This window comes from Lichenostomus cassidix, chromosome 3 (genome assembly GCF_008360975.1).
Source record: "Lichenostomus cassidix isolate B80296 chromosome 3, HeHo_3.0, whole genome shotgun sequence".
In the NCBI taxonomy this organism is placed as follows: domain Eukaryota; kingdom Metazoa; phylum Chordata; class Aves; order Passeriformes; family Meliphagidae; genus Lichenostomus; species Lichenostomus cassidix.
Window position 1 is genome coordinate 59,781,300 of NC_139483.1, and position 23,584 is coordinate 59,804,883.

At 40.9% G+C, this 23,584-nt stretch overlaps 1 protein-coding gene across 6 annotated transcripts; it reads right to left on the minus strand.

Moving 5' to 3' along the window:
• Positions 1 to 4,623: 4,623 nt before the first annotated feature.
• Positions 4,624 to 15,849, minus strand: RNF146 (ring finger protein 146). 6 transcript variants are annotated; one of them, XM_085056009.1, is made up of 3 exons: positions 15,677 to 15,849; positions 6,262 to 6,400; positions 4,624 to 6,174 (listed from the first exon to the last, which is right to left on the minus strand). In XM_085056009.1, the coding sequence occupies exons 2-3, from the start codon at positions 6,397 to 6,399 to the stop codon at positions 5,341 to 5,343; spliced, it is 972 nt and encodes a 323-aa protein (XP_084912135.1). In that variant the 5' UTR covers position 6,400; positions 15,677 to 15,849; the 3' UTR covers positions 4,624 to 5,340. The 6 variants fall into 6 exon arrangements, with proteins under 6 accessions (XP_084912135.1, XP_084912136.1, XP_084912137.1 ...); XM_085056010.1 differs by adding an exon at positions 10,009 to 10,165 and having other exon boundaries at positions 4,624 to 6,400; positions 15,677 to 15,832; XM_085056011.1 differs by lacking the exon at positions 15,677 to 15,849 and adding exons at positions 10,009 to 10,165; positions 15,469 to 15,632 and having other exon boundaries at positions 4,624 to 6,400.
• Between the last annotated feature and the right edge of the window lie 7,735 nt (positions 15,850 to 23,584).

Consider the following 23,584-nt stretch of genomic DNA (forward strand, 5'->3'; position numbering starts at 1 on the left):
TTACTTGAAAGTTGTGATGTTCATTTGTTTGCGGAACATGTGCATCTAAAGCTGCAAAATATGAGTTCTCCAACATAAGACCAGTATCTTTAAGCAGCTTGAAAGAGATGGTAGATCCTAGTGAGAGGATAGCTTTTCTTTTTTTCATCTCTAGTTAGTTCTTTGTATAATTGCTGAGGAAGCATCCTTGGATACCTCAATTTTAATGGTGCTTTTACAGAAGCTTTAAGTTAGTGAGAAGCTTCTAGCACTCATTCACTGACACTGATTCAGGTTTTTAAATGTCTTTTGGTGTCTTCCCACTGCTCAAGGAATCAACTACCTACACATGCATCTGCACATTTCCATATCCTCTATCTGTACAAAGCTGCTGACCTGGTTCTTTACACAGGACCTAGTTGAAATCTTGGGAGGCCATGATCTATCATGCCCCAGAATGGCTTGTCCTTAAGTGTCTGGGTGATGTGAGTACTTCAGTATTCTGGTAAGATGTATGTGGATATATCTGCCTTTCTTCAATGCATTTTTACTGGTAGGGAATATTTGGGCTGACAAGAAGATTTGAAACTCAGTCTCCACGCCAGTGACTATGCAAGTAATTGGATGACTCAGTGGGAAAAGTTTTCCCTTTAGAAATTAGAAACTGACACAGAGTGCCTGCTTTGAAAGAAAACATCTGTGAGAGCAAAACCATACAGACATATCTGTGACTGAGAGTTTCCTGTACTGTTGGTTAGGATGCACTTGTCTCTGAATCCAGCAGGGACTGAGATCTGAGCCAAGGACCTAAATACTCTGTGGGGGCATGTTAAGAAGGAAGCTCTGGGCTGTGTGCCACTGACGTGCATTCTTGCTCTGGCCAGGCATAACTAGTTCTAGATTGTGGAACCAGCTTCCTTAAGAAGGCAGTATCTTGGATGGAAATCCACATTATGATTTCTAGTGTGGCAGGATTCCCAAGTTTTAGACAGCAAGATAACTACATATGTTTGAGAATTTGGGGACAAATCCATGTTGGGAGTTAGGCTTGGATTGCATGTTAAAATTCTGCAGGTTTTGAGTAGATTCTGTGATCATCTGGGGATGTTTCACTGTGTGGTTTTCACAGCAATTAATACAGCCTGAAGCAACCAAGAGAAATACTGAAGAAAGGGATGTGTTTTGAGTTGGCACCTCAAAGAAGATAAGGAACTTACCTCCACCCTGTTGATGCTGCTCCTTTGCCTTAATATCTGAAGCACCAATGGAGGAAAATTTCAAATTTCTCTCCCCAGAAATAAAGTTCAGTTTTTACTTTCAGGTTAGACAGGAAAGAGAACATGGGGAGAGAGTAGTGTGTTTTGCTTTTTGCCTTTTCCCCCTCTGCCCTTTTTTATCAAGTAGCCCAGTTGTTACTCTTGTGTGTAGCTGGATTCTTTCCCATGCCCTAAAGAACTTCAAACCTGTTACTTCACAACTATGAATGTTTTACTATAGTCAAACAGCAGTTGATTGTTTAGTAGTGAAGCTGTTCTGCTTTCAGTGAAGTTTCTCAAGACTCATGAGGGATTCCAGACTGCAGCATCACTGAACCTTTAAGGCACACTCCAGTCCATACCTATCCAGCTTTTTGCAATAGCACATCACATTGTTGTGACTCAGAAAAAGAATATGTTTTAAAGGGCAACTGGTTATGTCTTTGTTTTTAGCAAGAATGAATGTGCCATTACTAATACTGTAATTATGTTTTTAAAATTGGTGTGAAAATGGCTTAGAAGCTGAGCAAGACCCATGAATCTTTTTTACTTTAGTGTATTAGGCTCATAAGTGTATTCTGTGTACTGGGTGATAGAAATTTGAAAAGGAGGAAATTGAAGGACAAAGGCAGAATCTGGTTTCTTTACCATTTTGAACTAGATCTGTGCTGGCAGCAAGTGAATGGTGTGTATACCTGTGGGGCTCTGTTTCCATTTTGATTTATAGACAATGAGCTTACTTCTCATTTCAGCAAATGTTTCCCCAGCCACCCTCTTTGATTGGTATGAAAGGCCAATGTTTTCTTATAAGAAAACAGGACAAATAATTAACGAGTACAGAGCAAGACATGTTCAGAACAGTTTCAGAAAGGGTTATGGAAACCCATTTTGTTGGTATCATAAATATAGCAAACATAGGTACAGGACATTCTGAAGATTTTGATTTAGGATTTTTTGACTAGTCTAGTACCATATTCTCAGGTTTATTTTCTTTTAAAAGAAAGTAGAGTCCTTCATACAAAAACCAACCCAGCTAAATTACCATGAGTGCTAGAATGAGAGTTCCAGACTGAAATGGAATCCCATTTTAGCCATTTGAAAGCTAAATGCTTTATTTCACAGAATACTTTCTTACACTTTTAAAGCAACAAATACCTTTTAACCAGCAGTTGGTGTTTTTATTTTCAATTATTAAAGATAATACACGATAAAACACAAAGCTGTGTTTCTCAAGCTTCATCTCAGGGGTTTTTTTTTTGCTTCTGAAATGGCTTCAAAACAAACAAGCACTAAATGCGCAAAATAAATTAGAAACATGAAAATTGATAGTCCCAGTCTCCTAATTAAATAGCATGCCAGCTTTTGTACTTCCTAGGGGCTAGTTTGCCAGCTCCCTCCTCAGCAAACTAAGTTTCCTATTACATTGTGAAATGGTCTGTCTTGTTTTCCCTCTGTGTACTGTGACAACCCGAGGATTTAATGGGGGTGTGGATTCTGTACCAGGCTTGTAAAAGTTGGATACTGGAGATCACTTTTAGCAATACAGATACTTCTATCTTAATTCCTGCAGATAGAAATATATTTATGAAATGGCCAATCTAGATAAGCAAGGTGTTCTTGCAGAATGCTTGGTTCACAGATTTTTATTTTTTTTAGCCATGACATAGGATTCCTGTTACTTGTTCTGGAAATGATGAGACGCTGTAGGTATTACGGTATTTAAATTTCCTTTTTCATTTTCCCTTCTGCTCCACTGTGCATTTCTCTGGCTATGCTGTACAAGCTGAAAATCACTTAGTGCATGGAATTACAGTCAACCGCATAATGCAGTGTAGATGTGGCTTTGCTAAAATAGACAGAGAACACATTTCCTACTGAAAGTAATAGTTTAAATATAAATGGGAATTACCAGTTACTTTTTCCTGGCTTGATCTGGGGAGTGCATTTGCCACTCTGATGACTATTAAACTCTCACCAGCCTTACTTAAACTAATTTTAGTGTTTCACACCTGCAGTCAGCCAGCAGGAGGCAAAAGCAGCATCACGGGTGTGGGACTGAACTCTCTACTTGGGTCAAAAACCCTAAGGATAATCACTGATAAAATAATTTTAGACTGTTTGGGCTAAAAATCCTGAAATTAAGTATGTATTGAGTCATGTTCCTGTATATTGCTTCTTGCTTTTTTGAACCCTTACTCTTACATGAAGTAAAGTGTGTTCACATAGCTAAGTGTTCTTCAGCCAAAGTGAAGGCTTTTCTAACAAAAAGTCACACTTTGGGTAGAGCCACTGTACACTAACTCAAATCAGAGAAATAAGACAACTAGCAACTAACAGAGAAAAAAGCATTCCATCCAGTTTCCTTCTGAAGTCCACATTACTGGCTTATTTCCATATGGGACTGGAAGATGATAGTAAAATCTGTGATGGAAGATTTTAGATATTTTCCTATTCTATAGGAAATATACTCCTATTTCCTATCTATTCCTAGGTGAGAATGAAGGAAATCTTCCTTATTCCATCCTAGCCTTGTCTGCACTTTCCTGACCCACTGATAACACCTGTAGGCAGAGGAGGGAAGGCACAGCTTTGTCCAAGATCTGACATGTCATCTATCATTACAGTAAGAAGAACATTACAGAAGTTTAAATCTGCCATTTTGAAAATCAGCCCTTTTAGTTCCCTTCAAATGGCTCGTTGTCTAAAGCAACTTTTGTCTTAAGATCAGTAGTAGCTGATCTTCAGCTACTACAGAAGCTACTATCAGCTTCTGTCCCTTTCTATTCTGAGATACATACACTAAGAATTAGAGTTTAATTAGCTTTATTTTAAAGACTGAGTCCAGAATCAACTTAATGGTGTTTCTCAATCTGAAAAAATGTAAAACAACTGCCTGAGACAGAAAAGACAAACTGTGCTTCTCAAGATCTGGCTTCTAACATTCAGAAGTCTGTAGAAGTGCAGCTCCTAGTTTGCTAATACAAGCACAAAACTACCCTTCCTGTGCTGCCACTAGTTTTGCCATGAACAGATAAACAGCACTATAATCCTTCATATCTGTGTCCTGTTATAGGGTCAACTTTGATAACTTACACTTTGATTTCAACATGTCTACTGTTAAAATAAGGCTGTGATACTTCTGCCTGCCAGCAACAGTGGAGTTAATCAGCTCTTCAGATGTCTGTGTGAGTATTAAGCTTGCGACTCATTTTTCCGTAGAAGACCATACTCCTACAGGATTGTGTTTGAGAGACAGCCAGTCAGGGATGTAAGAACTTCAGGATGCCACTTGGAGTTAGTCTTCCCTTTTGGTAAACACAAGAAGCTGTTTTATATGAATTTTCTTTGAAATTCCTTCAGTGAAGTTCAATTAAACTGGAAACATATCTGAGATTGTTACTGATAAAATGTAGTTTTATTAAATTATAAATTCTGTAACAAAAACGAGACAGATCAAGAAAGACCTCAAAAAACAAAACTACAAGGACTAGATGGCAAAGCCAGTGAAAAAGCCATGAAGAGTGTAAAGGTAAGGATTTGCAACACAAGTTAACACCATTTTTACATTTCCATTGAAAGAAGGTAAATGATTGCTCTTGTCTAGTAAAAACACATTTTAACTCCAAACTCACATCTATTTTCTCACATTAAATTAAGCATCCTGCTCACACCCAACACCTTGCCTGATTCCACATAGCTTTAGTGTTCTTTTCATACATCAATCCATGCAGAAAGTAGTAAGACACTTAATGCAACAGTCAGATAATGAAGACAATTCAAGTTGTACAGTAGATATACATTGGCCAAAAAGGGATAGAGTATCTTCAAGGGGAAAATGCTACAAAATAAACACAAGACATTTTCAAGAAAACTGGGCATTGCTAAACAGCTTTCAAACCATTAGCAGGACAACCCAGTTTCCTAGAGTTAAAGAGTCTTCCAGCTGAGACATGTTAAGAGACTTAAGTTAAAACAGGCCAAATCTGTTTCTCCCCTTCACCCCACCCTCCCACCAAACACGCTGCTAGGTTTGGGTGCAATGCCAATGAGGACAGAAAATTTACAGAAAATTACAACTGAGTTTTTTTTTCACATGGCTCTAGATTTAAACTTCAGTGACTGTGCACTGTCCATCTGGCCTTCTAGATCTTACACTTGTGTTTGCCACCCCACCCCCTTCCCCTGGTCTATCTGCTCCTGGCTGGCTTGCACTGGCATTCAAGTGTCTCTGCTGACCAGAGGATGGGCGTTGCTGAAGGTGGGCAGACACATCCTCACTGTCGCTGCTGGCATCCGATTCGGTCTCCTCAACAGAAGTATCGGGGGCTGGCACCCTACCAGAAGATGATGATTCATGGTCTTCTTCTCCCTCTCCCCTGTGACTCCTTTCAGCCATACTGTCTCCATTTAATTGCAAGTGGGCAAAAGAGTTCTCTAGAGAATTGCTTGCATCGGGTGACGGCGTTGAAGGGCTCATGAGCTGACCATCTAGTGCTGGCAGGGCCCTCACAGAAATGGATGCTAGAGGCTGCACAGCTGCAGCCCCTGGAGTCAGTGTGCTGTCTGCACCGTCAGCGGAGCTCTCTCGTGCCAGGTTGACAGTGTTGGTGTCACAGTCCAGCCTCAGCCCAGCCACTCCCTTCTTTGGTATATCTATTATGTCCCGTTTTATTTTTCTGCGACGTCCATGCTCATTTCTCCTATACTGAACCATATTTTCAAGGTCTGCTACGTATAAAAAGCCAGCAATTAGCATTTCAGTGCTCTTTTTACCCTTGGAAAAAGCATCTTCCAGCTCTCTGCTGGTACGTTCATCATACTGCCACCAGCCATTTCTACCTTCATAGTACCAAGCATATTCTCCATTGCCTCTGCTTGCAGCTTTGAGTTCTTCAGGTGACAGTAAGGTTGGCTTGTCAAGAAAATCCTCGGGAATCTCCTGCCGGCAGAGTGCGCATCGTTTCCCAAGCCAAGAAGCTCCCTTCACACATAGATAGCAGAAAACATGTTTACAAGGCAGACTTACTGGATGGACACATGTTTGCAGACAGATAGCACATTCAGGGACTGGCAAAGAAGGTGCTGTATTGGTACATGACTCGTTTGTCTTCCTATTTGTGGGAAGCATGTTGATCGAATGATCTATTTCGCCACAGCCAGCCATCCTGCAGAGATCAAAAAGATTTAAATCATTTTATTGTGTCTACCTCAAACTAGCACCTCACATCACATTTGACCTCAAAATCCACAGAATGAGATCTTTATCTATCTCAAATTAAGGTAAGTTACCATTTATGAGGCTCAACTCAGAAATTGATAGGTTAACATTCTATTTCCTGAGATAATAGACTAAAATGAGTACTGCAAAAATTTGTTCTACTAATCACCAATCTGTTATCTGTTCAGTTTTCAGCATGTTAACATACCAAGTTAGAAAACAAATTTTGGAGTTTCCTCTGTTCATTCTCTGAAGTAGTGTTGATTAATGAACCTTCAGCCAACCAGTTGCTTTGGTGCCTCCTCAGGCAATTGAAAGAAATTATGGTTCTTTCCTCAAGAGGTGACCTGGCTGCAAACTGAACTTAAACAGTCTCTCTTCAGACTACAGGTGATCATCTGTTTGATTAAGGGACTGCCTGAACAGTACCTTGGACTAGGTTTCCACAGTAGAAAATACACCTGGCAGCAGCACCCAGCTGAAGTATTCCCCTACTCTGTTTCTTAGTTCCCATGCATCATGTTACACTACCGCTGTAACTGAGCTCAACCAACCACAGGGCTGCAGAAAGAACCAGATTTGAAAACTGAGGTGGCCTTTTCAAAAGATACCTTGGATTCCTTTTTCTTAAACATCAAGTGAACTTCCTGACAATATATGTGAGTGCCTCACAAAAGAAATCACTGCAGAGCAGCAGAAGCAGCAGTGTATTGCAAAAGACACACAATTCTGACTTGACTGGCTTGTGAAGTCATTGCCTTTACTTTCTCTAGCCATATCTTACTGCTGTCATTCAAGATGATTTTGTAACTGTAAGAGAATGGGAAACGCAAAACTATGTCACTTTGGCATTGTGTAGGATTTAAGTAGTTGAAAAATTCTAGCCTAAATATGCAAATACCTTCTCAACTACGTTTTTGCCATGGCAATCTTTCACCGTCTGTTTCATGGTAATTTTCCTTTTATCTATTAACAATCAAAAACAAACACCAGATACCACATATGGGAGAAGACTGGGCTTTGGGAAATGGGGCTAAAAAGGTGCCTTTTTTTTTAATTTAAAATCCCCAAGGAACTTCAAGATTGATATTCAACAAAACAGCCTCTCAGTGAAAGTACTCTTTGCTATACAGGCAGCTAGGAACAGTTCATGCAAAGACTACCACAAGCATGTGGGTCAAAAGGGACCTTTAGAGGTCATGTAGTGCAGTCTCCTGCTCCACATGGCACCAAGACCAAGACTAGATTAGATCAACCATGGCTTTGTCTAGCTGAGTTTTTATGAAACCTGCAAGGATGGAGATACCACAGGCTCCCTGGACAGCCTGTTCTTATGCTATACACATTTCTAAAAATTGTGTTACCTGAAGAGAAAATGTCAAGTATTATTCTAAAAGTCTCCACTGCTTTAAAAATCTTATAAATATATGCTGGGATTAAAAAAAAAAAAAGCTTCAGTACCTATATTTATCTTTGCAATAGTATATCATGTGCTGTTTACTTAAAATATTTTTTCTACACAGTCTGTTCCCTTCTATCACTGTAATTTCCTCTTGAAAGACCAAAGCCTCTTTAATCCTTTTTGTTATAAAATAATTCTTTTAAAAGCTCTACAGCTCAAATACTTTTTCCTGAAGTAGCATATAATTGTATCCACTTATATTTCAGTTCCATATCTGAATTTCTTTTTCTGAGATTAATGACAAATCTGCATAACAGTTCTTAAATCACATGCCAGATACAGACACAGCATTACCTACCAGCTGGAAACTGTGTTTTTACTGCACAGCACAGGTGAGATGGTGAGATCCATTCTAACAATGTTGTGAACAAGTTGCTTTTTGGAAGCCTCACACTTGAGGCTCTGTTTTGCAACATATTTTTACAGCAAATGTAGGGCTTTATACCAAAAATCTTATTAGAAAAAGGGGAGAAGAAAGTCTATAGAGATTTCAGAATACCCACAAATGAAAACCAACCATCATTTCACAGCAGAAGAGCTGAAAGAGAAATTAATTTATTGATTAATTTGTGCAAATCATGGCTGAGGTAAAAGATATTAATTTTCAAGTGCCCCCACAATTAGATACTACAGTGCAGAAAGGCACAGCAGCAGAGATTTTTACCTCCATGCTACAGCTTTACAAAAGGATGCTTCTCCCTGAGTATCCTTTATAAAGTTATTCTTTTCATAGTAAAAAAAAAGATTAAAACAACATGTAGGTAAGTAACTTCTATACAAGTCACGTATGATACTTAAGATTTAGGACGTGATTAAAATGCAATGCAGGGATTAAAAAGGCTTTGACAAACCAAATTCTGATAACGTGAGCTAAGCTGAAGAGAATTTACCCTGAGGTAAACTAAAAGAATTAAAAGTTCTCATATGTTCACTGAAAGCAAAAAATGCTAACATTTGAACTGTGCTCAATATGTCACCCATTCATTTGAGGGATCTTTGATTCCTTACTGGATCAAAATAATAATGCAAGATATGAAAAGGAGTAAATGCCTTTTCTGGAAATTCCTATTTGATTTTTAACGACTCTAAGGAAAATGTTATGTATAAAATGAATACAGCTGAAGGAGCAAACCTTTATCTCTAAAAGTGCTACCCAGGAACGTAAAACTCTTATAAGACAAGCACAACTGCAGTTGCATGTGCTCAGAATGCAGGACAATTATGCACATGATGATTTCTATCAACTACCCTGATGCTGTCTCACTTCTTGTTTTTAAAGCATGATGCTAATTACATTTTTTTGTTTACCTTTTAAATATCAAATCTAGGTCACGGAGTTTCTTTATAAGCTGGTAGGAGGATGTACATGTATTTAGGTTTTTATTGAAGAAGTAATCCTTCAGAACCAAGGACAAACATCTTGGACTGCTATTCTGCTATGTTATGGCTGTAAAAGCACTTCCACTGCAACTTCATGGTATTAGGAATTAAACAAAACTGACCACACCATATTTTTCCTGAAATTAAGAGTAATATTTTATAATCAATAAAAACAGGCTTTAATCAGAACTGTTATCAAACAGGAAAGCTCTACTTTTTGGAAGACTGGGTTCCCTTTAAGACACTCCTGGTATCAGGGAAAATCGTATTCTTGACTACTAAGGCTAAAAATGAATTAAACTCGAAGAAAAATTCTAAAAATAATTTAAAGTATTTAGAGCCTTAATTCAGGTATAAATCAGGGAACAGTAAGAACCTGAACTCTGCATTTTAACATAAATACAGCCTAAACTGACTGAGAAGGAGTTAGTCAAAAATCTTGCCAGATTCCACCTCTTGTGGTTTTTATTTTTAATACTAATACATTTAATTTCTAAGCTATGGGGTCTTCATCAATACATGAAGTACAGAAGAAGCGATATGTAACAATTACATGAAAAGTCCCCAAGGCCTTCTTGGCACTCTAATGGAAGAAAAAGTAAATTCACACAAAACCACTTCAAATTCCAGGTCAAATTCTAGCTGCAACTAAGCAGTCCTTCAAGGAGCTGACATGCTTAAGTCCACAAAAAAAACCAAAAAACCCAGCTTACTTTTTCTGAATAATTTCTACTGAAGCATGCCACAAGACTGAAACGTTCTCCCTTCAGATATCTCCAGCTAGGATGGCAAGTCCTCCTTCGCAAGGCTGGCTCATTCCTGACTCGTCCTGCCCAGTGGTGCACTACAGCCTTTCAGCTTCTCTGCAAACTAAAAGAAAGCAAATAACACCACCATTACAGTGCTGTCCAGAGGTATGAGCAAGCAAAGTACAATGCCATGGTTCTGTTACAGAAAAGAAATTACTATGCTTTTATTTACTTGATGCAGGCTATTTTCAATAAACAATCATCAGACTTCTGTTTTATTTTTTTCAATCATCAATTTTGATCCACAGTTTCTATTTTTATATCTGGCTTAAACAACTCATCTTTTTTTAAGCATTATAAAAGGCAGTTATTTTTGGCTATAGTAAGTTAACTGCTCATTCCTATACAGTGACCATGTACACAAAAGGAGAAACAAGACCAAAGTCAGGAGCTTGTTCTGTTTATGCAAATTTAACCTCTAATAAATGATCCCATATATTCAGAAAACTTAAGAAGTTACAATGGCTTCCTAAAGCTGTTTATAAAACTATCTGTATCATACCATTCCAAAGGACCATCTAGCCATGTGTCTTGCCTTGACAGGAGCTCGTATCAGATGCTTGAGGAAAAAACAGTGCATGTGAACAGCTGATTTTCCCCAGGTCCTCTCCATATTTCATGCAGAAACCTGCCTCTTCATACTTTGAGCCTCAGAGCCTTGAATCATTGTCCTCTTTTACAGAGATCATTGCATTCATTTAATGAATGAACCTCAGAAGCATTCAGCATTTTTTCTTTATAAATCCACATATGTCCTCATACAAGCTTATAAACAAACTCTAGGACCTAAATTTGGTGAACAAATAACAATAAAAATTAATTAGGACCTTCCTTTATTTCTCTAACATGTCCTGATGGGCTCCAAGGTTCAACAATTGAAAGAATGCATACGATCTCTAAAAAAGAGAACGAAGACGCAACTCAGCCTCCACAGCTCAGAGGTAATACACCCCTCTTCAGGCTAGCAGATCATGTCAGTCAAAATACATTTGGTGAATGTCACCAACGAGAATCTGAGTCAAATAATTTCACAAACATGTAATAATCACTAAATGCCTAACAAATACCTAAGAAGTTCCTACAGCTGGGAAGTAGGAATATGCAAACTCAGAGAGGGAAGAGAGACAGACCATCACTCTTGCATTCTCACACCCTAAACAGGAAGGTCTTGATCTAAAACAACCACCTTCAGGGAATCCTCTGTGAAAAGATTACTGAGCCCCAGTTGCATCTTCCTTCTGGTTTGTAGTTTTCTGGATGATTGTTAAACATTTTGAACTATAGTTTCCAGTTGCTGCAAAACTCTATATATAGGAATGATTTGAAGCAGACCTGAGAACGCCACCTCTTTGATTTCAATTTATTCAGGGAAGAATCATTTTGACAAAAATACAGCGCAGAGCAGATATGTATGAGTTGAGTGATGTCAAAGTGTGATAAGTCCGTGAAAGAACAAGGAGCATTATAGTGTTCTGTGCTATAGTCCTTCATCAAATGAACAATCATTTATCATTAATAATATCAGTGTTCAAATTACTTCAGTGTATGAAGCCTTACTCAAATACATTATTTTCTTTATAGCTGAGCTCCATGTAACATTCCATGCAGCTATTTTTAGAATGAGCTCCAGAGGAAAAATGCAAAAATTAACAAGCCTATCCACACCTTTTCTCCCCTCCTAGTTCTTCTAGCAGCTTTCCTTTCTTCACACATCAATCTGAAACCAAGAACTGCAATAGCGTTAGCATTGTGGCTCTACTAATCCACTGAGACAAGACACTATGTTTTCTATGATCAAAGAGACAGCTGCAACAAGCCTGATGCTCTGGGTGTGGTGTTCAGTCCTTCATCTTGGGAGCTGGCTTTCTGTTACTTCAATAGGTATCACCTGAAGCCTTTTATCTACTACCTCTCACAATCCACTACTAGAGGTAGCACATTATAAAAACAAATGCTATGTGGAGATAGCAGAAAAAGGTTGGGTCAGTTCTGGGATTTTTCCTAGGAAATAAAAATGCATGCATATATTCAAGGTATGTAATTATACCTAGAAGAATCCAAGGAAGGCATAATTACAGGATTGTGGTAAGGCAACTTTCCAATTGCTTCAAAGGTCTTGAAAAGAACTAGTTCACACACTGACATGAGGTAACCTATTCGCTTCATGACATTTTTATTTATTTAATAAGCCAGTCTTGAAAATTCTACTGAACGGACTGACAAACACTTGTGGTTACACACATGCCCCTTCTTGGATGATGACTCCTCCTTTGAAGTCAACTGGGTAAGAGTTGTGTTCTATACTTAACAATTAATTTTCTCTTTTTCCTGTAGCAGAAGGAGCTATGCTATCTGCAGCAACCTGCAGGTATCCCTTCCTAAAACCCTGCATCCTATCACACATTGATTTTGTAACTTCAAAGATGCAACGCACGGAAGGACAATGCCACTGATCAGGAGCAAGAATTCAAACTGGGCAACATCCCTGTCCAAACTGAGCCTCAGCTGGGATGGAACTGTTCTTTGTCTCCTTGAAAGTCTCTCAGAATGCTTGCTGGGAGAAGTCACATCCACTTTTTCCACAATTTATGAAGTGGTGGACTTCCTACTGCACCTATCTCCCACAACGACTTCAGGTTCTCCTTAAGAACGATGTTAAGATTTTACTAAATCAAGACAGAATGAAACCATTTATTGTCAGTACAATCAACTGTGGTCATTAAATTATGAGACCCAGTAAATTATCAGGCCCAGCACAATTTTTCCACCCTTATGTCTTTCGGAAAAAAACAGCAACAATTATAAAAAAGCCCTAACACACAAATGGACAAAACCCCACTCAAATCAAAACCAGAAACATACATATTTGGGAAGCCAGCTCCTATATAGTGATGAAGAGTCTCCTACAATCTTAAGCTTCCTCCATAAGTATAATCTTAGCTTTTCTAAAACAAACAAGTGCAAAACATTGGTAAGTTTAACTAACACCAGCCGAAGACTATTAATCGAGTTCCACTTCAAAGGACAGAAATCTCACAAACCCTGCAACTCCATACACATTACTCTAAAATAGCTATCACAAATTCATTTCCCCCTTGAAAACTCAGCAGTTACAGTATAAATTCACAAGAGTAAGTGCTCTTCTGTAATTAAATAGTTGGATTTTTTAATTCAACTGGGGGGGCAGGAGGGGAAAAAGATCCCCAGAATTCTGCCCTTCTCCACAAGTCACCCTGAGCTAGACAGCATGGGAAGAAAGAAGGTGGCTGTTTTATTTAATAGAAAAAAAAAAAAAATCACTCTCCTGTCTGAAAGTCTGTTACTGTCAATGCAGTACCAGCTCCAGCTACTGAGTCTTATCAGGTATGTTTAAAACTGTCCCTGGCACTGGATAGCACAACAGATAAATAACCTCACTGTTTCCTGTGCTTGCCTACTTTTTTGTATCCATTTCTTAAACTTAAAATATTCTCAGGAATTAATAATTGTGATGAGGCTTCAAGTTGCCTGTCATTCCTTATCTTTGGCTATTTCATATTAATTAGCCCCCAACATTTACACGTACATTTGGAACTGAATCATAGAAGAATAGTCAAGTGCCAAAGAGTCAGCCATTTCAGTATTAAAATGCTGCATGTATTGAAAATGAGGTTGTTCCCTATGCTACAGTAGGAGCATTGATTTTGAATTTTGAGCATATATCCTATTTCAATGTATTTAACAAAGAAAAACATTAATTTCTCACTCACAATCAAGAGTGTGCAAAAAATGAAGCAGACACTGGTTCATCTTAAGTTATCAATACTTCAGAAGCTAAATAAGTACAGGGACACCTCTCTGTGTATATATATAGACTTGATTAACATGCATAGAAGAGAGAAAAAAAAAATCAATTTCAGTATGACGGTTTTTCCAGGGCCCCACTATTCAATAGGCGAGAAATATACTGTAGTTCCAGCTCTCTAAATAAATGACAATTCAACTACATCTAAATTGATGCAATATATTTTGAAGGAAACAAGAACAAAGTTTTTGTTTCACTCACTACAGATTTTACATTATAGCAATTTAAACAACTGGCACTTCAATACACTTGTATAGAAACCACAGTATTAATCACAAGAGACTGTAAAGCAACTTCTTGCAAAAACATTCACTGTTTAAGATGTACTCAAAATTACCAAATGAAGATTCAGACTTCGCTACGTCTTCAATACTATTACACGCTGTAATTTTTGGTACTGCGTTTTTCGAGATGCTTCAGAATCTATTTTTAAGTAGTCCAGAGGCAGCAACTAACAAAGCGAGAAGGTCTGGAATTTTACTATTACAAACCCGGCAGAAGCAAAGCGTTCTGAAGCTCTGTTCCCTACTCCTCCTCGCAATCATTAATATATAGCTGCATATTACACACACCAGTAACAAAACCTACAGCACTTCTCAGGCACATCACTGAAACGCTGCACTAAGATTAAAACCCCCACAATTTTAGTTTAACTATTTCACCATTCCGATCGTCTTGTTCGTACAAAAACCTCGCATTTACTTAATATTTTATAACAATTTTTCAGTGGCAGCAACATGTATCGTGCCAGGAGCGGCACCCGTTGTCACATTTATCGTCCCCTTTCAACATTCCGAAGGGATGAAATGCAAACACTTGAGCGGAGGCCGTCAAGCACAAAGAGACAAAAGCACTTCCATCAGGAACACTTAGTTACTTGTGTCTGGGCGCTCCCGTGACCGCCCGTGCGACTCCGCTCAGCCGCCGGCGGCAGTGACCGAGGCCAGCCGGGCACAGCGGTGACATCGGCAGGACGAAGCCACACACTGAAGCGCTGCACATCGCCCTGGGAATCAGAGCGCTGCGCCGGCTCGGCCAGGGGATTCCGCCACGCGTGACACCGCCACGGATAATGCTCCTGACCTATTTTACTGCCCAGCACACCGAAACCCCCGAGTCACAGAACCACAGAATCAATTAGCTTGGAAAAGACCTCCGGGATCATCGAGTCCGGCGTAAGCCCGGGCCCGGTCCGGTACTCTGCGCGCACCTCGCTCCGCACCGGCGCCGGGGCACCGCCTCCTGCAGGGACACGGCCCGCGGCAGGGCGCCCGGCCCGGCTGGAGGCTCCGGGAGGCTCACCGGCGGTCCCGTCTCTCCCTCGCCGCCTCTCCGAGCTCCCGGGCAGCGCTCCGCCGCCGCGGCCCCGACACCCGGCACGTGACCCCGCGGGCGGGGCGACGGGCGACACCCGCACCCTCCCCGCCGCCAAAACAATACCGGGCAGGGCTCTGCCCGCCGGCGGCCGTCGCTCGCTCGGCTCAGCCCAGCTCGGCCGGCCTTTTGTTCAGGGCACTCACCCGCTAAGCTCGGGGAGGCCGCGGCGCCCGCTACAGCTCGGTCCGCACCCCGCGGCGGCGGAGGGGCGAGGGGAGGCAGCGCCGCCCCGGCCCCGGGCGGCCGCGCAGGGGGCGCTGTCGGAGCGGCCTTTGGTGGCCGAGGCCGCCGCCGCCACCGCCTCCCCGGCCGCTCCACCTCGCGCCCGCCCGCGGCGGCGCAGGGACTCACCCGCCGGGCCGGCCGGCGCCGCTCCGCTCCGCTGCGCTCGGCTCAGCTCCGCTCGGCTCCGCTCGGCTCCGCTCCGCCCGCCGCCACCTGCCGCTCCCTCCGGCCCCGCCGCCGGGACCGCGGGACGCGCCGACGTCACGCGCGGGCCGGGGCGGCCGAACGCGCCACTGTGACGCCGCCGCGGCGGGGGCGGGGCCAGCTCGCCTAGGGGGCGGGGCTGCGCGCGTGTGCCGCGGGGTGGCCCCGCCCCGGCCTCGCGGCGCTGTCATGGCGGCGCCATGGCGGCCGTGCCGGACCCCAGCCTGAGGGGAACGGGCAGTGCCCGGCGGCCGCCGCCCCGGCGGGTTCCCTGCAGCGAAACGTGCCAGGCGCTCGGGAGGGCCCCGACTCAGGGCAGGGGTCCCCCGCCCGCCCTGCCCGGACTCCGTGCCCAGGTCGTGCCGCCCTGTGGCGGGCTGACCGTGGCTGGACGCCTCTGAAGCCGCCCTGGCACTGCCCTCCGCAGCTTGGCAGGGGAGGCGACAGAGCGAAAGGCTCGTGGGTCGGGATCAGGACAGGACGAGATCCCTCACCAACTGCCGTCATGGACGGCAGAACCTTGACGTGGGGAAATTAATTTAGTACCAGTCAAATCAGGATCATGGCAAATAAACCCTAATCTTAAAACACCACCCTTGCTTCCCCTTTTTTCCAGGCTGGTTTTTGACTTCCCAAAATCAGGAGTGTACTGTCCCAAAGCGGAGCTGCTCCTGTAGATGAGGAGCAGGAAGGAGGCTTTGCTGCCTGCTGAGGTCAATTGAGAAGCCTGCTGACATTATTTTTTAGTAAACCAGGATGGGAAAATATAATCCACACATATTGAGGCTGGAATGGTGTTCGTTTAGATGGGAGGAGAGGGACTGTGTGTCCAGGTACTCACTGCGCATAAATGGAAAACTAAATGTTTCAACATGACTGGAGGTGCAAATTGTGTAGCCAAGGGCTTGTTAGACCTAAAACTGCTGTTTGGCTGCTCTTTTTGATTTTTAACACCAGAAAGCACTAGCATCAGAAAACATAAGAGATTAAAACTCTAAAAATACTAAATTCTAAGTGTAATCAGGAATACTAAATGAAATGCATTTGGTTAAATCACCTACTGTTTTCTAAAAGTCTGGAAAAGCTTACCCAAAATTAGCACTGGTTTTAATAAATGTGACATGTTTGCATCCACCAAGGACAAGCATTTACATGGTAACCTATGTTCTATTTAGAGAGTTCTGTGTGAGGCTGCATCAAAGAACAGAGGTTCGGGAAAAGGAAAGGTCTCTTACTGGCAATGTGTGCTCAGCAACAATAGCCTTAATCCTTTACTGAACCAGACCTTGATCCTGTGGAAGCTATTGAGGCCAAATTCCTGTCAGTTTCTGTTAGAATCTGACCTAAAAAAGGAAAGCAGGCTTGTGCTCTTAAGGGATCTAAAGAGTTCACGCAAAGCTACTCTCACTGCACACAGCTTCGTAAGAAAAGCAACACCTTGGAAGACTGTACTTAGTAAAAAAGAAGTCTGTGGCTGTGTATGGATAGGGTTGTGAGTTTCACTGCAGCTGTAGATGGACTGAGAAAATGTGCTGGTGAATGAAAGATTTTATTTTACACTCCATGAGTTACGGAGCAAATGTGGCAATCAAAGGAAAATCAGGCAATGCCAAAGATAGTAACCAAAGAATTAAATGCATTGGACCTTACTAGACTAAGGGCATAAGGATCATAAAAGTATCCTGTTGAATAGATTGCAGTAAGGGGATCAGTTCTAGTAATACTATACCTTTTAAAATGTTCCCTACATGGTTATCAATCCTTATTACCAGCTCTTATTTCAGTCAGAATGGGTATTGTTTAAACATCTTTTTTTATGTTTCTGTTTTTGGCATGGACACACCTATCCATTCCACTGATGGCTTTTTTTAGGCCTATTACTTTTTACCTCTCTCTTATAATTGAAGCCACCTCAGTTATATCTTTTCTACATCTACTTGCTTCACATTTCTGTTGTCTGCTATGTTTCTCCTTGTGTACTTTTGTTGTTGTCTACAATGTCATCACTGTGAAATTTATGTCTTTTGCTCACCACTAAATTATTAATTAATACAGTGGTTTGAAAAGTAAAGATTCACCGGACTAATTCTTAAAAGACACCACTTCCTCTGCTAAGTGTCTGCAGTCCCACCATTAATATTTTGCTGATGCTTTGCTAGTGGAGCATTATTAATCCATATGTCAGTGTTTCTGTTTATAAAGCACTTTTTGTGCTTCTTCAAATCTATGTGATACTGTATAAAACTTTGCAGATGTGCCAATATCTTATATTCATCAAGAGCTCAATCCTTGCTGCACTTGGTACAGCTGGGGTGAGAAGGGAGAAAAGCAGTTTCTTTCTCCTGTGGTGTAGAGCCAGTTTATATCAAAGCAACTTGGGAAGTTGGTGTGGAGAACCTCAGAACCGCTGCAAGTTATACTATCAGCGCAGGAGTGGATAATGTGTGGTTATCATGCCTATTCCACACTCCTGCACCTTCAGCAAACCCTCTGTAAAGAGCAGAGAAGGTGTAAGGTTGGCAGTGCATTGCACCTGTTGCTTCCATGCAGGGAGCCAGAGAGGGGCTGAGAATCGAGTTCCAATGTGTAAATATACTGAAGACAAACCTTGATTTTGCTTGAGTGGCACATTCCTTTCATGAACCCCCTGTTGCTTACCACTCACTGCATTCCTTTTTTGTCTAAGCTGTCCTAAAGCAAGAGATTCCCATGTTTCAGTGCCATTTTCACTGAAGTAATAAATTTCTTACAATCATCGAAGACTAAGATACTCAGATTTTCCAGGATTATTTCTTTTTGCAAATGACATTTTTAGTCTTTTACAGTCCAAGAAACAAGCTTATCCCTTGTGCTACAAGTGTTTTAAGATGGTGTCAGTGAGACAAAATGTCATTCTTTTGAACTCTTATGAAATGTGATTGCAGTTGTGCCGATGGTGTACAAAACGTGAGTTGATAGATGGGAGTCCACAGCCCTTTTGGGTTTGCAAGTGTTTTTTCAGTTTGGCTATCTAGAAACTGCTGAGGTTTATGCCTGTTTCAGCAATCTGCATTTACAGTCCTGATGCACTGTAGCTAAACTGATTCCTAGTCACTATTTGTAGATTCAGAGCAAAGTGTCAGTTAAAGGCCGAGTTGGCGTATAGAAATGCAACTACTGTACCTCATGTAATATCTTTATTTTGCTTACATAATCTAGATATGTAGTAACTTCTGCCAAAAATGCTGTTATTTAACAGCTTTGGAAGGATTGTGCTGGTTAGTCATGAGAACAATCCCATTTTGCTTTAAAAACAGGAAGCTGAATGGTGCTGAGGAGGAGGAGTGGGAGAAGAGGAGCTCAGGGCGAGTTCTTTTTCTCAGTTCTCTCAATCTGTTACTTTTGCTGTATCTGTACCCATTCTGTCTGTGAACTCCCAAGGACAGATCCTGATGCATTTGCTTTCATTTAGTGGCATTAAAAAATTCCACACAGCATACAAAACAAATTTATTTTATTGCCCTAGTTGGCAGGCAAGGTAACTTTTTCTTCTGCCAATAAGTAAACATTAACTTTTTCCATTATCCCAGCTGTCAAAATCATATCACAGTATATGTTGCTGTGGGATTGAAGTCATCCATATGGTGATGCAGACAAGTAGAAAAATCCCACCAGAAAACAGTTATTGCATTACAATACTCTGTGATTAAATCTTTTTGTTTTGCAGGTTGAGTTTGCAGGATTAAAGCCTTCTTTTCCCAGCAGCAAATCTTTTGCCTTAGTTTCATCATCACTAGAATCTCTTTCTCTTTGACATCTATCCCATCAACCAGGGGAGCAACTAACCTCATAAAAAAATATTTTGGGGTCTTCAAAATCATGATGTTTACAAAAATTACAAGGTTAGATATTGTGTTTCTTTTAAATTTGGCCCCAAGTTTTACATCTGTAGGACTTTACAGTAACTTACAACTACACATAAAATGTCAGTCTGTATCTATGAGGCAGGCTTTATTTTAGCTTTATTAAAGCTGAAATTCTTGCATAATCATACATCTTCAGAAATGAAATCTTGAAAACTAGCTAGAGTCACAAGATTCTTGCTATATGGAAAAACTGTTAATTACAAGGAGGAAGTAGTGAAATCATACTGTATTTTGTTTTAGGGAAAGGAAAACAAACTATGAAAAAAAAAGTTGTCATCTTCATTTAAAAAAATATTGAACAAGAAATTGCAATTTCCTTTTGTATCACTAGATGGTATATGGTAGCTGTGGGGAAGCTGGGCTCTTGAAAAATTTTTTTGATAGAGTATAGGTACTGCTGTTTCTCCAGCTGTTGTGTTGACCAGGCTCCTGGCTTACAGAGGGAATGCCTGCAATGCTGTTCCTGACACCTGAAACTGCTGCCTGGTGTACCAAAAGCCTGGTCCTATTGCAGGCAGTGGCAAAACATACTGAGGGGTTCTGTGTTCATGTTTTCTGGGAAACTGCACAGTACTTAGGCCTCGAACTCAGGATTACATTTTTGAAAAGGGGAACTCTATTAAAATGCTTGAAAACCCCCATACTTTATTGGGAAGTTAGCAAAGTCTTCAAACAGCATGGATCAGACCCTCAGAGCTACCTGCTGGTGAGTGGTCAGTAGGTGTAAAAGTCCTTATGGAGACAGACCCAGTAGCAGTTTAGGTTTGTAATTTTAGTTATAACTATATGAACTACCATATAGTTTCCATGCAAGGACCTACTTTTACACTAGAGGGCATATTTTTGTTTTCTCACGTAATGTTTGAATGCTACATTATCACAATTATAACATGCTGTAGCAGTTCTATATACATTTAAAAATATTATACTATAAAATGTTTGCTAGTATTTTATAAAAGAACCAAGAATATTTTATGCTGTTTCATTTGGATGAACAGTTCAGCAACTTAAATCAAGCTATTTCCATGTAGTCGCTGTAGCAGTCCATGACACTGTAGTTTGAAAATCAGCAGTTCAAAATTAAAACTTCCCTGGATGACTCTGTCCTCTAGGCTTTACTGGTGTGAAAAGGCTGTCGTAGAGCAAAATTTATAGACACAATTCCACAGTTGAGTCTTATTTCTCCAGTTCCATAGGACCCAAAAATTTCTTACTGCTTTTTAAGGAAAAGGTGTCCAGATTTCAGAAGCTACTGTGCTGTTTGGTGGTTTATGTTTTTTGCATTCCCTTGGTCTCTCATATGCTTAGACTCTGTGGCTTTCTGGGTGAGAGACCCAGTGTGATGGGTGGTGTCATCTGAAGCTTTCATAACAGTTTCTCACGGTATCACCACTTTCCACAGCAGCAGGAAATGTTGTGGAGGAGAACTTGGAGCACAGGGCTCTGTTCTGCACAGCTTGACTCTGCTGGGCCTTTGCTCCCCTTGGTCTTCTCCCCACTGTGGGTCAGGTTCCTAGGGAGGGAAGGGAGTGAGGAACAGAGCCATACTTTGTGGTGTGTTATCCCCCAGCACTGCACCAAGGCAGCAAATGAGGAGACTGTCTCTTCCTATGGCTTCACCAGACTTTGCTCTATGAAGAAGGAAAATAAGATGAAGTTGTTAAGCAAAAATCGTGGAAGGAAATTAATTTCAATCAATGTTTAAATAATTATTATAATTGCAGTTTTGATGACTGTCACCTCTTAAGAGCCACACAGAGTGAGACAGTTAATGCAAGGTGATGCTGCAGATGGAAGAAATATTATCACTTGCTTTTGCATCTGTCTAATAAAGTGTTCTTATAGAGTATGACAGCATAACACAGAAATTTCTTAGTGGTGTGAAACTCTGAGCTGACGAGTTCATTGAGGATTTGATGCATGCCTTAGTCAGTAATGCTGTACTGCCTGTTATATCTTAGAGTTTAATTAACAACTTCAGTAAGGGGAAATAGCATCCATAAGCTGATAGAAGCACATTCAGCACAGCTTGCCAAATAAATAATACAGTCAAAATTTAATAATTCTGATTACCCACATAGGCCTCAGGCCAGTGCTTACATACAACCTTACATTTTGCAAGTAGTTTCATTAGATCCATCAGGATAGACTGCCCAAGTGAATATCTGTGTGTTTAACTGCCTGCTACCTGCAACCTGCTTGGGTTGGCTCAGGGTGCCTATGTAGAAAGTTTTATGCCTTCTCCTATAGAAGAGAATGGTTTAAACACATGACAGTGCAATTAACCCCTCTGTAGATCTTCTCTGGGGGGAAGAGAGTGACAAATCTGCATCCTGGTTTAATTTGCTGCCAGACTGGTTTAGAAATGGCCCTGCTAGCACCATTTATCAGGAAGAGGTGCTCCAAGAGAAGATAAATGACATGTAATCTCAAAAGAGAAGGGGTGCATTTTCTGCAGCCTACAGTGCAATGCCATTTCCTTCTGTATGCTTAATCCCTTAACTTCAGCCATTTCCTGTGCATTCTAATAGTCCTAGTTGTTCTGATTGAGTTCACATCAGTTCTATGGATTTCATAGGATGACAAAAATTAGCTGCAACAATACTATATTCCCTCTCTGGACCCAAATGAAGACAGCAGGCAAAGGAAAATGGAAGGCAGGAAAGGAAAGTTCACAAAAGGATCACAGTACGTCTGGGATCCCAAATTTGCCAGATCAGTGGTCATTTTAATGTCCTGTGAGATGGACTGTAATACTGACCTGTTTCACAGGGACCTTATGAGGATTCATTAGTTACAGTCCTTTGAAGATGGAAAGTACAAGGTTGTATTATTCTGCCAACACCATAATCCTCTCCAGTTCCTGAAAGTCAGCAGAGGACTCTCTGGGGTTTTCAAACTGCAGTTACTTACCATTTTTGTGCATACAATAAATTATTACATCTATTATATATGCTTGAGTTTATATCTGCTTGGATTTTCTTTACTGCATTTTTTTTTTCTCTGTAGTTTGATTGGTAGGATCTCAAGATAAAATTAATTTCTTCAGTTTGTGGTGAGGCTACCCTGGGGATGACTCACCTGAGCCTTTGTGTGCACCAGTTCATAGTTACTGGTCTCACTGGAATTTAAAAGTGCTATTCCAGGGCTTCTTGTTGTGTGAATTAGGTCTCTTGGTATATCTATAATGTTAGATTGGAATTTGTTTGTGGTCGAGGTCTGTTTTATAATCCTGAAAAGCTTTTGATGTATTAATGCATCATTAATTTTCAAGAGTGTGTATTCTGTTAAAGGGCTAAGGTAAATAGATCAGGCATTTTGTTATTTCATTTGAAGTCTTCTCATGAGCTGCATTTCTAGAAGTGTTCTAATTATGTAGAGCATTGAAAGCTGTTGAAAAAAGCAATTGAGTAAGATGTTCTTGCTTCTTGGCTTCCAGCAGTGCTGATAAAAGCCCATGAGGAGTTCATATTAGAAACAGATGAGGAGTCTCAGTTCACCACCCTTCCTAGTTTTGAGTAGGATGTCACTTTGCACTCAATTCTCGTCCTTTTTCTTGCTGGGCAGCACTTAACTCTAAAATTAGTTTCACTGATTTCAGTTAATTCTTTCAGTTGTATGATGATCACTTCTTTCACTGTTGTCCTCTCCCCAGGGAATCTGTGTTAGGCTTTTTCAAATCCAGGTAAAGGAAATGGCTATACTACTGCCAGTAGCTTTGAAACAAGCTCTGAAAAATCTTACTTTTGCATGTCTCCATTTTGTGTCATCACTGAGCACCCCTGACTTTAGCTGTGTATTGCCTAATGCCACAGAGACACACACAGCCAGCAGAGCTCAGTGCCATTCCGTGGAGTTTAGCAGACTTTCAGCTACTCACATCACCAATGAGTAATGTGTAGCCCTTAAAGTACATGAGTATGTG